Source organism: Gopherus evgoodei, chromosome 4 (assembly GCF_007399415.2).
Source record: "Gopherus evgoodei ecotype Sinaloan lineage chromosome 4, rGopEvg1_v1.p, whole genome shotgun sequence".
In the NCBI taxonomy this organism is placed as follows: Eukaryota; Metazoa; Chordata; order Testudines; family Testudinidae; genus Gopherus; species Gopherus evgoodei.
Genome location: NC_044325.1, coordinates 122,224,633 through 122,240,654, shown reverse-complemented (window position 1 = coordinate 122,240,654; position 16,022 = coordinate 122,224,633). Strand labels below are relative to the sequence as shown.

Sequence of the window (16,022 nt, the reverse complement as noted above, 5' to 3'; positions counted from 1 at the left end):
CAGATTCACAAGTTACTACTTGCTGCTTGGATTAGTGAATGGGAGTGTTCATGTGTGGAGCATGAGTAACCTGTGTGTCATTATATTTACACAGTGTCTATTTTATCACACAACTGGAATGACCAGCTGTGAACATCTGGCTCTGTGAACTAAGCCCTTCCCTGAACGAGTACTGATGTCCATTGAGAAACTGATCTCCATTTATTTTCACTTACTTCATTTCAGAGAAGGGACAGGTTTTCCGAACCAACCACCTACCCACATCTCTGTAGCTTCCTGATCTCTGTACAGAGGATATGGAAAAGGGAAATCACTCGCAGGTGACTGAGTTCATTCTCACAGGACTGACAGATCGTCAGGAGCTGCAGGTCCCCCTCTTTGGGGTGTTCCTACTGATGTATGGTATCACCCTGGTGGGGAATGGGGGGATGATCTTGTTAATCATGATTGATCCTCGACTCCACACCCCCATGTACTTTTTTCTCAGTAATTTGTCTTTCTGTGATCTCTGCTTTTCCTCAATAATTTTCCCTAAAATGCTGCTGAATTTCTTAGCCGAGAGGAAAAGCATTTCTTACACTGCCTGCGCTGTGCAAATGTCTCTATCTATCGCTTTTGCAGATGTTGTGTGCCTCTTGCTGGCTGTGATGGCGTATGACCGTTATGTGACCATCTGTAACCCACTGCTCTATAGAGTCACCATGTCCAGGCAGCTTTGTAAAAGGCTAGTGGCTGGGGTGTACGCTGTGGGGGTGGTGGATTCAATGATACACACATTGCTTACATTTCGGCTGTCATTCTGCAGCTCCAACATCATCAATCATTTCTTCTGTGACATCCCCCCACTGTTGTTGCTCTCCTGCTCTGACACCTGCATCAATGAGATTGTGATCTTTGCTTCCACGTGCTGCATTCAGGTGATCAGCTTTGTGACTGTCCTCCTCTCCTATGTCTATATCATCTCTACCATCCTGAAGATCCGCTCTGCCGAGGGCGGGCACAAAGCCTTCTCCACCTGCTCTTTCCATTTGACTGTGGTGGTCCTGTTTTATGGCACCCAACTCTTCGTGTATTTAAGTCCCATCTCCAGCTATTCCATGGACATAGACAAAGTGGCCTCAGTGTTTTACACGCTGATGATCCCCATGTTGAACCCCTTCATCTACAGCCTGAGGAACACTGAGGTGAAGGATGCCCTGAGGAGAGCAATGAATAAACTCCTAACCAATTCTTGAATCTCTTTAACTCTTTACTCGTTTAGTGATGTGGAGTGGAAACAGGTGAGTTCAATTCCCATCCAATTGCAATGTAATTTCGCAAAGCCCTTAGGAGTATTGTTCATTATTCTATTGTTATTATTATTAATTTGTTTGTATTCCAACAAGGTCTGCAGGCCCCAAGTCAGATCAGTGGTCAAAACAGAGGAAGACTCACATGTCCAGAAAGAGAGAATTATTCTATAGGCTGGTAGATAGAGGCTTCCACTTAGAGGGTGAGATACTCAACTTCATGTCTCTGTTCCAATGATTATCTATCTATCTATCTGTCTATTTATCTAAGTTTGAAAGGAGAGTCTGAGAGCAACCGAGACTGGAATAGCACATCCCTCAGGAGCTGGGATGCTTTTTGAAAATGCAGGAAACCCAAGTGCATAGTGTGACAGGTTCAGTCTCAGAGACCCCCATTGGGACTGTCACCTGATGTTCTTAAATTTCCTCTGATCCTATTTTCCCTTCCAGCTTGGTCCTCTGAATCCAGTCTTGTTGAGTCAGACAAGCTAGCCTATTGCAAAAGAGACTAAGAGTCTGGGCCACACCCCCAAAACTGCAGATCTAGACTGAAACCAGCTCAGCAGGATACACATCTCCATCATGCAGGCACCCAACTCCCAAAGGGATCTAAACTGCAAATAAATCCATTTTGCTCTCTATAAAGCTTATACAGGGTAAAATGATAAATGTTTACCCTCTGTATCACTGCAAGAGAGATATATGTACAACTGTTTGCCCCCCAGTAACAATTGCATACACTGAGTTTATAAATAAACAAAAGTGATTTTATTAAGTATAAAAAGTAGGATTTGATTGGTTTTAAATAGTAACAGACATAACAAAGTAAATCACAAAGCAAAATAAAGCAAAACATGCAATGCTAAGCTTTATACGCTTAGAAATCAGTTACAAATGTTAACTTCTCACCCCAGTTGTTACTCCAGGTAAAATCCTTCTCAGGCAGAGGCCTTTTCTGGCCTGGGCCCAGCCAGTTTTCCCCGACCCCTGTGGCTACAGTCCTTTTGTTTCCAGGTGCTTTCAGGTATCTTTGTGCGGTGGAGAGGTAGTCTCTTTAACCAGCTGAAGACACTCACTGTTTGCCTTCCTCGCTTTATACAGAACATCCCTTTGTTTCGAATTCCAACTCCTTCTAGAAAAGTACCAGTTTCAAGATGGATTTCAGTATCAGGTGACATGGTCACATGTCACTGTAAGACCTGAGTGTGATGTTGCACCCCATAATTCTTTATGGAAATATACTTATGAATGTAAATATTATGTGACTGGAATATGTTTTATGCTACATATGGACTGTAACATATCTCTGCAAAGGTTATGGTCTGCTAAATACATTCCTCCTATTTGTATGCATGTATAATTTTTATATTCAAAGTTATTAATATTGGCTAGGTACTTGCTTAATTTTAAATACCCTCAGTGAAGCAGTTGGTCAGCTTCCTGGGCAAAGACTGTTCTCATTAGGTGCCCAGTCAAGAACCACTTAAGCCAACAATAAACTTGGAGACGCCAATCATATCTGAGCTTTCCCAGGAGTGTGGCTTGGCTGGTGAGGAACTCAGTCATGCATGGACATGTGACTTACCCATATGACTCCAAAACTCCATTTTGGAGCTGGGATTCTATGCAGGGGGAGGGAGGGGTGTCTACTCACAAGAGAAAGTCGATTTAAACCCCTGGGAGACCTCTCCATTTTGTCTTCAGCTGGCTCCACCCCAAAGGATACCTTAAAGAAACTAGAACAAAGGACAGTAACCACAGGGGGTGTGAGTGATTGCTGGACCCAGACTAGAAGGAGACTAATCTGTAAAAGGAAGCTTATTGGAACTCCTCTGAGGAGGAGGTTTTGTCTGTATTCAGTTTTCTTACTATATTAGGCATAGATTTCCGTGTCCTATTTTATTTTGCTTGGTAATTCACTTTGTTCTCTCTGTTACTCCTTGGACCCACTTAAATCCTACTTTCTGTATTTAATAAAATCACTTTTTACTTATTATTTAACCCAGAGTATGTATTAATGCCTGAGGGGATGGGGGGCAAGCAACTGTGTAAATCTATCTCTAAGTGTTATAGAGGGCGACCAATTCAGTAGTTTACCCTGTATAAGCTTAATACAGGGTAAAATGGATTTATTTGTGGTTTGGATCCCATTGGGAGTTGGGCATCTGAGTGTTAGAGACAGGAAAACTTCTTCAGCTGCTTTCAGTTAAGCCTGCAGTTTGTGAGACGCGGTTAAGACCTGGGCCTGTGTTTGTAGCTGGCAAGTGTGTTTGGCACATCCAGGCAGGGTTCTGGAGTCCCAAATTGGCAGGGAAAGTAGGGGCAGAAGCAGTCTTGGCACATCAGTTGGCAGTCCCAAGGGGGTTTCTGTGATCCAACCAGGCACATTCTTCCTGGGTTGGCCCACAGGAAGGCTTGCAAGTAAACAGAGCCATTCACAGTTCATTGATTCTGAAGCACCGTTAATGGCTTTCTTTTAATATGTTGACATCAGTAATACACATTTATATCTTGTTCTCCTAACTCCAGACATATAAATAATCCATGTAAACAAATGAGATGAACACACTTAGTAGATTATGATCTTTATAATGATATGTTACATGGGGCACTTAGCATAAAGCATATTCCAGTTATGTCATATTCAGAAGCATATTTTCATAAAGCATATGGAGTGCAGTGTCACACGTGGCTTTGCCCTGCACTGAAGAGAAGGGGGAATTGAACCTGAATCTCCCACCTCACAGGTGAATGCCCCAACTATTGGGCTAAAAATTACAACAGGAAGGACCACCGCTGCCACCTACAGTGGCTGTGTTGCAACCAGCCCCTAAATCCTCCCCCCCTACACACACACATTGTTTTGGGACAAACCTACTAGGAGTATTTATAATATATTTGTGAATAGTTTCAGGTCAATCTAAACGGTACAGATTTTTAACAATAAGTCATTAGTCTAGAAGAAATTCACCCATTTCTAGACACCTTTGTGTCCCACTGCTGGGAAATTACTTAAAGAGACATTTGGAGAGGTGATCAACAAATAAAGTGGAATACAGTCACCTCAGTTTTGTATCATATTAAAAACATCTCACAGGAGTGCCAGCAATCCAGACCAGATGATGCTCTGTCCCTCTGTGTTCCACTTCCACAAGGAAAGACACAGCAGCATTAATTGCACATGCTGTGCACTCTTGTTGTCCTGGGAACAAAGATGCTCCAGGGAGTAAATCTCAAAGTCATCAAAGCTAAATGTAACCTCTGCCCCTCAAGGAAGCAGCTCCAGAGGTATTAAGGGTAACGTTGGTGTGGTTAGCAAACAGGGAAAGTTTTGACCCTAAGTCTGATTTTAGGGTTCTGAGCAGGTACAGCTTCCTTACTTCTCAATGCATTGTAAATGTAGGGAGGAAAAACAAAGAGATACCATCAAGTCATGGGCAAACAAGTCAGTTTCATAGCACTTCAGCCTTTAAATGAAATGACAGAGAGCTGTTCATGGGAGAGGAAAGAAGAAATTATTCCGAGAGGAGAAATTTCAACTTTTCTGAACATATTTACCAAAAGGAGAGAAAAATAGCTTTAAGAGTAGGAAAGGGGGAAACTTTCCCATCGATTCAGGGAATTTCTATACTAAAGCTATGGTGTGCAGCAGCCCCATAGTGGAAATGCTTTCCACATTGATGGAAGGGTTTTTCCTTCGAGGTAGTTAATCCATATCTCTGACAGGCAGTAGCTTGGTCAATGGAAGAATTACACTGAGGATCAGTACAAGCTAACTGCCTTGTACAGAGTGTGAAAGATTTCCCCACCCAGTGTGTCTTAGTTTTCCCTCCCACACAGCAGCCTCTCTGGGCTCCCCACTGGGTCAGACACTCCTGCATCCCCCAAAAGGGAAGGTGATCCTGGTCCAGCTGTGGGCTCACAGCTACCAGCTATGACAGACCCTTCACAGGCCAGCAAAATCCCCCTCTTTCCCTCAGGTTTGGCTTGCTTCCAGCTACAGAGTCCCTGGGATCTGTTCCCACCACAGTGGTACCAGGACCCCAACTTCCACCTTTGGGGTACATGTTTCTGTGCACCCCAGGGCAGGCCCTGTCCCCTGATGACCTGCATCTTCCTGGAAGTCAACCCTGGGACAGATTCTGCCACATCAAATAAATCATTCTCCAGTAGAAATGATGCAAAATTGTGTGCCACTGTTGGAACAGTCTGCTCCGCTTGAAAATCACCACTTTCCATGTGTACCTTAGCTAAAAGTGCAAGGACTTTGTAACCTCCCACTAGTTCTAATTCTGCCATTTTCCCTGGCAACAAATCCTTCTCATGGATCAGGTCCCTCCTGACCACAGAAATCTCTGCACCCGTGTCCCTCAATCCTAGGAGTACTTTCCCATTAAGTTTAACAGCATGCATATGCTCACTGCTTGGCTGTGTAGAAGCAACCTTTACAAATCTGGTGTGGAAAGAGGCAGCAGCCTGGCCCTCAGAAGCAGCAGCTTAATGAGTTACCTGTTGCCTATTCCCACTCAGCAAGGAACCAGGTATTAATACATACACTGGGTTAATTAATAAGTAAAAAGTGATTTTATTACATACAAAAAGTAGGATTTAAGCAGTTCCAAGTAATAACAGACAGAACAAAGTAAATTACCAAACAAAATAAAAAAGAACATGAAAGTCTAAGCCTAATACACTAAAAACTAAATGCAGGTAAATCTGGCCCTCAGAGATGTTCCAATAAGACTCTTTCACAGATTAGACTTAATCCTAGTCTGAGGTCCAGCAATCACTCACACCCTTGAAGTTACTGTCCTTTGTTCCAGTTTCTTTCAGGCATCTTGTTCGGGTGGAGAGGCCATCTCACCTGGAGACAAAATGGAGTGGTTTCCCCAGGGGCTTATATAGTCTCTCTCTTGTGGCTGGAAACCCCTTCCCCTCTCTTCTGCAGAATCCAGGTCCAAGATGGAGGTTTGGAGTCACATGAGCAAGTCACATGTCCATGAATGACTCAGTTCCCTACAAGCCGATGCCACATTCCCAGGAAAGTTCAGATGTGGATTGGCGTCTCTCAAAGTTCATTGTTAGCTTAAGTGTTTCTTGATTGGACAGTTACTGAGAATAGTTTTTTCTCAAGAAGCTAACCAACTGCTTCACTGAGGCTACTTAAATTCAAACAAGTACACAGCCAATATTCACAACTTGGAGTAAAAAAATGATACATGCATACAAATAAGATGAAAGTATCTAGTAGATCAGGGGTAGGCAACCTATGGCATGTGTGCCAAAGGCGGCTCCTGAGCTGCCCGGTTCCTGGCCACTGGTCTGAGGGCTTTTATGCATTTTAATTTAATTTTAAAAGAAGCTTCTTAAACATTTTAAAACCCTTATTTACTTTACATACAACAATAGTTTAATTATTTATTATAGACATAGAAAAAGACCTTCTAAAAATATTAAAATGTATTACTGGCATGCGGAACCTTAAATCAGAGTGAATAAATGGTGACTCGGCACAGCACTTCTGAAAGGTTGCTGACCCCTGCAGTAGATAATAACCTTTGCAGAGATATGTTACATGGCCTATCTAGCATAAATCATATTCCAATTACGTCATATTTAAAGCCATTATCATATTTCTATAGAGCATTATGGGGTGCAACGTCACACTCTGTTTCACAGACTATAAATTATAGGAAATCAATAAAATTAAGAAAAGAATCAAGAGGGAGCTGACATGCTCGGGGATACTTTGTAGCAGCATCTGCAGAGATCTTCAGTGTTAACCACCAGTTTGGGGAATATCCTCCTTTTTTCAGCCTGCCATGACATTGACATTTTCAGTGAGGACTGCCCGAGGCACCTCCGGGTCACAGGAGGCAGAGAAGCCAGAAGGAGGAGTAGTGAGCATGACTCCTACAGGAAGTAAGGGCATAGTGTTTCCTGGGCACAGACCTGGGGTAACAGACTTGGGAGTTTCTGAATACAGAGATTTCTGGCGGTTGGCTGTTTCTACTGGTGTTCAGGAAAGCGGGATTTTGCTCACATTCTTTAACACTCATCCACCAAGGATTATAACAAAGAATAGAGCTGATTTGGATAATCAATTTTTCCTCCTAATACAATCAGCCCTGCAATGCCTCAGACGTTGGCACCACTTAGTAGAAGGGGACATCAACATGCCCTGAAGCACTGATAATACCAGCCAAACTTGAACTGGGGGATAATTTCTGCGGCCATAGTGAGAAAGAGAAGTGTCATCACTGGGCCTGCCATGGATCTCCTTGGGGGGAGGTGATGAACACAATGTCCTTGTTCATCTGCAGCCATGGATCAGTGCATGGGCCCATCCCTGTGGTGACCTCACCCTTTCATGTCAGTCGAACACTACTGTCAGTCAGCAGCACACCTTTGGTGTTACTGGGATATTTTCTAGGTTGGTGGCTGTGACATACCAGGGTCCAACCCAGACTAATCAGCAGCTGTGTCACACGTGCCTGCAACCTTGCAATGCCTTGCTTCCACCTGGGCCACTCACAAACAACCATCTAGCTGGCAAATCACACCCTGAGCATGTGTGTGTAATTGCAGCCTGGCCAGGAATCGTTGCGTTACACTCAGGCTCTCACCACCCTTAGTTATACTGCAAGGGGATCCCAACACACACTCCAGTCTTTGATTTCCCTCCTGAAATGTAAGTCCTGTGCTGCCCAGTCCTCTCCTGGACTATACATTTACATTGTCCGTTATTTCTTTAGAAGCACTAACATGCATGCAACTTAGTTTCTCAGACACTTCTATTTAAACACACTGGATTAGATAAAACAATAAAACAAATTTTATTGATAATATGTATGCCAGAGGGATAGATTTCTGAATTGCAGAAGTCCGTTGCATGCTGTGGTCTCCTGAGCTTCTCTGGTCATCATGCGGTCTCCATCGAACACAGTGAGTAAACCTATCTTTGCTACTTTAGGGAATAACCTAGTAAGTGTTGGAGAAAAACATAGTTTTTACTTTTTGGTTGATTACAGCAAATTAGATACTTTATTATTTTTAGCAATTGCATGGAGGGAGAGAGCTAAACAGTTTTTGCTTTTTTAGGTAAACAATTACAGCAAGCATTTATACCTTTTGTTACATACAGTATTAAGCAACAGCTGCATTTTGTTTATACATAGGTTATTCTGATATTTTATTTTTTACATTTATTTAGAGAGCCAAATTTTTGATCACTGTGGTATCCTATGACCTTCCCTTGCAAAGTAGGAAAGATAGGTTCACTCTTTTTGATTTATGGAGACTATGTGATGACCAGAGAAGCTCAGGAGGAAAAAGGATGCCATGATGATTGGCATGCTATAAATAGCTAGATAATCTGGAGTACTCTTACATGTCTTACAGGTTTTACATTCCACTTCTTGGTCCCAGGACAATGAGGTTATTCTGAAACCAGGAATGACTTGGAAGATAACAGTTACAGCTGCAAACAATTAGTACGTTTCACCTGTTTCTAACTTTCTGTTCCTTTGAATCCAAATTTCTTGCTAAGGCTGGTTGAATGTTTTTCTTCTGAAGTTTTTTTTATGGGAAATTGGGTTTTCAATCAACTTTTTTTTCCATAAAATTATTTTTCCCCTGGAAATTGTCAGCTTTCCATCAAAATATCAAACTCTCCTCCTCCCCAAACTATGGCTGTGGGACTCTGGTGAAGTTCCAGGGCAGTTCAGCAAGAGGAGAGACCATCATGCATAATGAGGGGATGTAATCGAGCCAAGGAGCCTGGCCCATGGAAGAGATTGCTGGTGTACGATATCTGAGGCACCCTCATGGTATTTCTGAGTCGAAATATTAAGTTTTTAGCAAAAAGATTTTGGTCTCCACAAAAAACAAACAAACAAAAAAAAACCCTTTGTGGATCAGCTCTACGCAGTACCTGGCTTACACTGAAAACAGCAGGATGAAATGTACCCCTAACCTCTATCATAACTTTAGTCCCAGATTTGGACCTTAGCGTCCAAAATATGGGGGTTAGCATGAAAACCTCCAAGCTTAGTCACCAGCTTGGACCTGATACCTGCTGCCACCACCCAAAAAATTAGAGTGTTTTGGGGCACTCTGGTCCCACTGAAAAACCTTCCCTGGGGACCCCAAGACCCAAATCCCTTGAGTCTCACAACAAAGGGAAATAATCCTTTTTCCCTCCCCCCCCCTCCAGGTGCTCCTGGAGAGATACACAGACACAAGCTCTGTGAATCCAAACAGAGTGACTCCCCCTCTCCGTTCCCGGTCCTGGAACAAAAAGGACTTTCCTATTCCCCCAGAGGGAATGCAAAATCAGGCTAGCCAATTCAACACACACCGATCTCCCCTGATTTCTTCCTCCCACCAATTCCCTGGTGAGTACAGACTCAATTTCCCTGAAGTAAAGAAAAACTCCAACAGGTCTTAAAAGAAAGCTTTATATAAAAAAAGAAAGAAAAATACATACAAATAGTCTCTCTGTATTAAGATGACACAATACAGGGCAATTTCTTAAAAGAATATTGAATAAACAGCCTTATTCAAAAAGAATACAAATCAAAGCACTCCAGCACTTATATTCATGCAAATACCAAAGAAAAGAAACCATATAACTTACTATCTGATCTCTTTGTCCTTACACTTAGAAACAAAAGATTAGAAAGCAGAACTACTTCTCCAAAGCTCAGAGAAAGCAGGCAGCCAGAAAACAAAGACCCCAGACACACAATTCCCTCCACCCAAAGTTGAAAAAATCCGGTTTCCTGATTGGTCCTCTGGTCAGGTGCTCCAGGTGAAAGAGACATTAACCCTTAGCTATCTGTTTATGACAACCTCATACTCTGTAACTCTGGTAAAAATTGCATCATTTAATAACACAATAAGAAAGCGTTGGTCAAATAAATCCCCAGGGCATGAGTTACATCAAGGGTGGCTTTGGTTCACTGAACCCATTAATTAGATGGTGTGTCTCTCTGAGCTCAGATATTCCCAGTTGCTTCTGGAATCATGTCCCATAGATCACACATCTCAGTATAAAACTTCCCGCATGTTCCAAACTTACAGTTTCTAATGATGGGGAAACACCAACACATCTCTCTCTCTCTCTCTTCGCAGCAGGGACGTGCTATTGTCCTGAATTACAGTCACACACACAAGGACACCAAGGTGCTCAGCAGGTATTGAATTCAAGACCTCCAGCATTAAACACCTCAGTCCCAGTTCCTACCCCTTCAGCTAAAGGAGCGACCTTCTTGGTTGCAAGAAAATAGCCAATTACATATTCACGGAAGCCAGTGCTTTCCATTGTGTCTCTGGGTTTTCACACAGGCTGAAGTAAATGCCAAAAAGCTTAATTAGCACAGTGAGCAATGTTACCCCAACCCCGACATGCCAAGCCACAGAGCTCACCTTGCCCAAAGTGAGTGGAAAGTTTGACACTCCGTTACTCTCACCCTTTCTTTAGCTAAGGAATAATCTCTTCTAAATGATTATCTCACAGCAGAGTCACAAGTCACTGTTTACTGTTCATATATGTTAACAGGAGTGTTTGCGTGCGGGGAATGATTAACCTGCATGTCACCATGCATCTTATCAAACACCTGGAATTATGAGCTGTGAAAATCTGGCTCTGTGGACTAAGCCCTTTCCTGAGCAGATACTGATGTCCATTAAGAAAATGATCTCCATTTATCTTCACTTACTTCATTACAGAGAAGGGACAGGTTTTCCGCACCATTCACCTGCCTATATCTCTGTAGCTGCCTGATCTGTGTTCAGAGGAGATGGAAAAAGGGAATCACTCGGAGGTGACTGAGTTCATTCTCACAGGACTGACAGATCGTCCAGAGCTGCAGGTCCTCCTCTTTGGGTTGTTCTTACTGATTTATGGTGTCACCCTGGTGGAGAATGGAGGGATGATCTTGTTAATCAAGATTGACCCCCGACTCCACGCCCCCATGTACTTTTTCCTCAGTAATTTGTCTTTCTGTGACCTCTGCTTATCCTCGATTATTTCCCCTAAGATGCTGCTAAATTTTGTAGCCGAGAAAACAAGCATTCCTTACTTTGCCTGCGCTTTGCAAATGAATCTCTCTGTTTTTATAGATGTTGAGCGCCTCTTGCTGGCTGTGATGGCATATGACCATTATGTGGCCATCTGTAACCCCCTGCTCTATACGGTCACCATGTCCAGGCAGTGTTGTAAATGGATTGTGGCTGGGGTGTACGCTGTGGGGTTTGTAGATTCAATGACATACACATTTTATATTTCGGCTGTCATTCTGCAGCTGCAACATCATCAATCATTTCTTTCTCGACATCCCCCCACTGTTGGCGCTCTCCTGCTCTGACAGCCACATCAATGATATGGTGATGTTTGTTTTTATGAGCTGCATTATAGTGGGCAGCTTTGTAACTGTCCTCCTCTCCTATGTCCATATCATCTCCACCATCCTGAAGATCTGCTCTGCTGAGGACTGGTGTAAAGCCTTCTCCACCTGCTCTTTCCACCTGACTGTGGTGGTCCTGCTTTATGGCACCCAACTCTTTGTGTATTTACGTCCTACCTCCAGCTATTCCATGGACACAGACAAAGTGGCCTCAGTGTTTTACACGCTGGTGATCCCAATGTTGAACCCCCTCATCTATAGCCTGAGGAACACGGAGGTGAAGGACGCCCTGAGAAGAGCAATGAATAAACTCCTAACCAATTCCTGAATCTGTTTAACTCTGTACTGGTTTTGTGATGGGGAGTGGGACCATGTGAATTCAATTCTCATCCAATTGCAATGTAATTTCACAGAGCCCGTGGTCATATTGTTCATTATTATATTGTTAGTATTATTAATTTGCTTGTTTTCCTAAAAGGTCTAAAATACCAGTTGGGAAATCTAGTCCTATCTCCCTGCCAGGGCAGCAGAATCCCCTTCGGTTCACTTTATTCAGGCCGATTGGAAATATTCCTGCTGTCCCAGCTTCCCAGCAGAGATTATTCTGCATTCTGATTGAGCTCAGTGTCAGGCTGTGTGTGTGGTGTGTGTGTGTGTGTGTGTGTGTGTGTGTGTGTGTGTGTGTGTGTGTGTGTTGTGGGCACTCTGTCTCTCTGTGAATGTTTGGTGAGCACTGGGCACTATGTGTGTGCATGTGGTGGGGGTTACAGTGGAACTGAATGTCAAGCATAAACTGACATTCCCCAAGCCCACCCCATCCCCCAATGCAGGGCCCTTTGTGAGATCATAGAATCATAGGACTGGAGGGGACCTTACGAGGACCTCTATTCTAGTCCCCTGCACTCATTGCATGACTGAGTATTATCTAGAGCATCCCTGACAGGCATTTGTCTAACTTGTTCTTAAAAATCTCCAGTGATGGACATTCCTCAACCTTCATGGACAACGTATTCCAGTGCTGACCCACCTAGACAGTTAGGAAGTTTTTCCTGATGTCCAACCTAAACCTCCCTTGCTGCAGTTGAAGCCCATTGTTTCTGCTCCTATTCCTAAACTCTGTTTCATGGACTATAAGAAATAAGAAATAAATAAAATTAGCAAACGAATCAGGAGGGTGCTGGCATGCTTGGAGATATTTTGTAGCAGCATCTGCAGAGAACAATTACATTTTTCGCTACAGCATCACATTGAAAAGTCCCTCAGTTATCATTGGTCTGGTCTTATTTAACACTTTATATTTTGATCTTCCACAAGCTGTGAGTCTAGCTACTTTGCAACATTAAATAATACAAGCCAGTAAACGAGAGACATGAGAAATGACTGAAAGCAACAGTGATAAGACTGAAGTCCCATTGCAGAGGGACGGAGGGAAAGTTAAAAGGTATAACTACAGTGCCAAAGGGTCTGATTTAAGAGGAGACTTGATGAAAAGGAGAGAACTGAGTGGTTCAGGGATACTTTGTATTGGGCCAGATTTCTCACTGTCCATACAACTACCCCTACCCCACACATGTACACGGGCCTATTGTCAGAAGACCATAGGTCTTTTGTTTTTATACTTAATCTATCAACAAGTATAAAACCTGAAATACACAACTAAGGTGGCGGAGGTTTTCATCCTTCCTCCTTTCCATTTCACAACCCTCCCATCCTTCCCCACCCAGTTCCCGCTACGACCCAAACAAAAGTTCCTCCTTAGCTCAGGAGACAGCCAAATGGACTGCAGAAGTGTTCATTTCTCTCTAAACTGTTGACTAATATAGTGGTTGCCCAATTTTTGTATCAAAGAGGATGAGCAGCTCGAAAAGGCCTGTTGATGAAAGAAGGAAACACCTAAAAGTCCCTTGAATCAGGCCTTGCCAACACTCAAAATCAAGCAGCTAATGAAGGGATGTTATATGGGCCAAGTTGTGGGGACTGAAGAAACGTGTACCATTGACACAATTGGTGTTTGAGAGAGAGGAACCAGGCCCCTTAAACATCAGGCTTTTGAACATGAGAAGACACCTGATGCCCAGTGCTTCTTTAAAGGGGTGTGTGGCTATTGGCAATCTGGTGCCATAGATGGTGTAGGTCAGGGTTTCTCAAACTTTTCCTTTCTGAGCTCCCACCCAACATGATTCCCTGCCCCCCCCGTGCCAAGTGTAGACAAGTTTCTGCTACCAAAATCATCTAGATGCCTAAAATTCTGCCACTAGGCATGTGCACACCTTCCGCAGCCCCCAGAGGGCTAAGCAACTCAGCACAAGCCACCCTGCCTGCAGGGCTGGCAGTCATCCTACTGCTCTTTTAAGGATGAGTAAATTCAAAAATACTGTTACCCAGGGTTTTCAGATCCCACAGCATCAGTAATTTAACTGTTTCACTCCAGATGGTGTCAGGAATAAATCAGTGGGAACACAGGGCTCTGGCTGAGGAAAAATTAACACAAGCAAGTGCAGTCTTATCTAAACTAGTTTATTAGCTATAAGCACTCTCAGGCAGAAGCAATCAGTTTAGAAACATCTCAGATATAGTTACCATCTGTCTAAGATGGTTTTAAATCATCACCAGCTGGATTTCCAAGGGCGCTCTTTCCATTCAGCTGATGAGGACTTTAGATGTCATCTCCTTCCCAAAGAAAAACTCCCTCAGACTTCTCCGAGATGTTTACTTTTACCTAATCTTGTATAACTAACTATAACAAAGTGCATAACCTATGGTGACTCCTAGCGGCACAGCATAATAACCTCTACTGGGTCACCAATTCGTCTAATTTCAACACACTGCTCATTATCTCAAAACATTTCTAGTGTTTCTAGGCCATAACAACAACATGTCTAGGCACCAGTATCCCAAGCATGTGCTTGGGGAGGCAGTTTTTCAAGGGGCAGCACTCTGGCACTTTTTCTTTTTTCTTTTGCTTTGGCAGTGGCACTCCGGATTTTTTTTTTTTTTATTGCTTTAGCAGCAGCAAAAAACACAGAGCTGGCATGCCTAAAACCAACATCGGTATCCACACACTTTCCTCCAAAATTTTCTGACCTCTTCTCCCATCTAAATAACAAACAGCAAATATGCAGCTATCTGACTTTGTCTCACAAAGGCCTGTTTTTCCTAACGAGATGATGTTTAGTTTTTAGCCAGCAGAGGCTGCACATACAAAATGGCTGAGAGCAGTACTGTCAGGTTCTGGGGTACACACAGGAATGTCAAATTCCAGGGCAACAATACTAGCGAATATTTTCAAATAATAGAATCATAGAATATTATGGTTGGGAGAGACCTCAGGAGGTATCTAGTCCAACCCCCTGCTCAAAGCAGGACCAATCTCCAACTAAATCATCCCAGCTAGGGCTTTGTCAAGCCTGACCTTAAAAACTTCTAAGAAAGGAGATTCTACCACCTCCCTAGGTAACTCATTCCAGTGCTTCACCACCCTCCTAGTGAAATAGTGTTTCCTAATATCCAACCTTTTGTCCCTCATAAGAGATTTTATCATTTCTAGTGACTACAGTTGCATCCAGATTTTCAGCCAATTTCTTCATTAGGGCACAGTAAAACGCACTTCAGCAAAACTTTCCCTTCATAGGATCAATACTCAGAAAGAATTTCTCTCTGTAATTTCTATGATGTTCCAGTTTTTCTGAGGGTAGAGGACTGTTGCCTACATGCAGTGAAAGGTTTGCATAAGCTAGATGAACACCATTTCCTCCCCATCATCCTTCTTTATTCATTTATTCAAATCCACCACAAATGGTACATGCCTCCACACATTTATTTATTGCCATAACTCATTACACTTCTTTCTTTCAGTCCCTCCAGGAGCACCCGTAATATTTTGTAATAGAACTACAGGCAAATAAACACTCGCCTTTCTCATGTTCTATCCCACTTTCTAGAAGAATAAAAAAGCTGTGGAAAGAGGTGCACACAGTTAAAATGGTTCTCAGCATCTGCTCTGCTGCTGAGATAATGTCATTAGGATTCCCTGTGGTGCTGTTTGCATAAGTAGAATGTTGGTTCCACCCAGTGAAATGGTGGTTAAAAAAAAAAGAACATAAGGGGTTCTGGGTACTGAGTCAGACCAAAGGTCCATCTAGCCCAGTATCCTGTCTACCGACAGTGGCCAATGCCAGGTGCCCCAGAGGGAGTGAACCTAACAAGTAATGATCAAGTGATCTCTCTCCTGCCATCCATCTCCACCCTCAGACAAACAGAGGCTAGGGACACCATTCCTTACCCATCCTGGCTAATAGCTATTAAAGGACTTAACCTCCATGAA

The 16,022-nt window shown here is 43.0% G+C and overlaps 2 protein-coding genes across 3 annotated transcripts; both read left to right on the top strand.

Moving 5' to 3' along the window:
- The first annotated feature begins 287 nt into the window (after positions 1-287).
- Positions 288-4,249, top strand: LOC115650601 (olfactory receptor 8U9-like). Of its 2 annotated transcripts, XM_030560788.1 has the most exons (2): positions 297-1,205; positions 4,223-4,249. In XM_030560788.1, exons 1-2 carry the CDS (start codon positions 297-299, stop codon positions 4,247-4,249), a joined length of 936 nt encoding a protein of 311 aa, XP_030416648.1. The 2 variants fall into 2 exon arrangements, with proteins under 2 accessions (XP_030416649.1, XP_030416648.1); XM_030560789.1 differs by lacking the exon at positions 4,223-4,249 and having other exon boundaries at positions 288-1,235.
- A 6,843-nt stretch (positions 4,250-11,092) lies between these two features.
- Positions 11,093-12,026, top strand: LOC115651561 (olfactory receptor 1009-like). Its single transcript, XM_030562635.1, is given in 2 exon segments — positions 11,093-11,571; positions 11,573-12,026. Coding segments are annotated over 2 exon segments (933 nt in total).
- Positions 12,027-16,022: the final 3,996 nt, after the last annotated feature.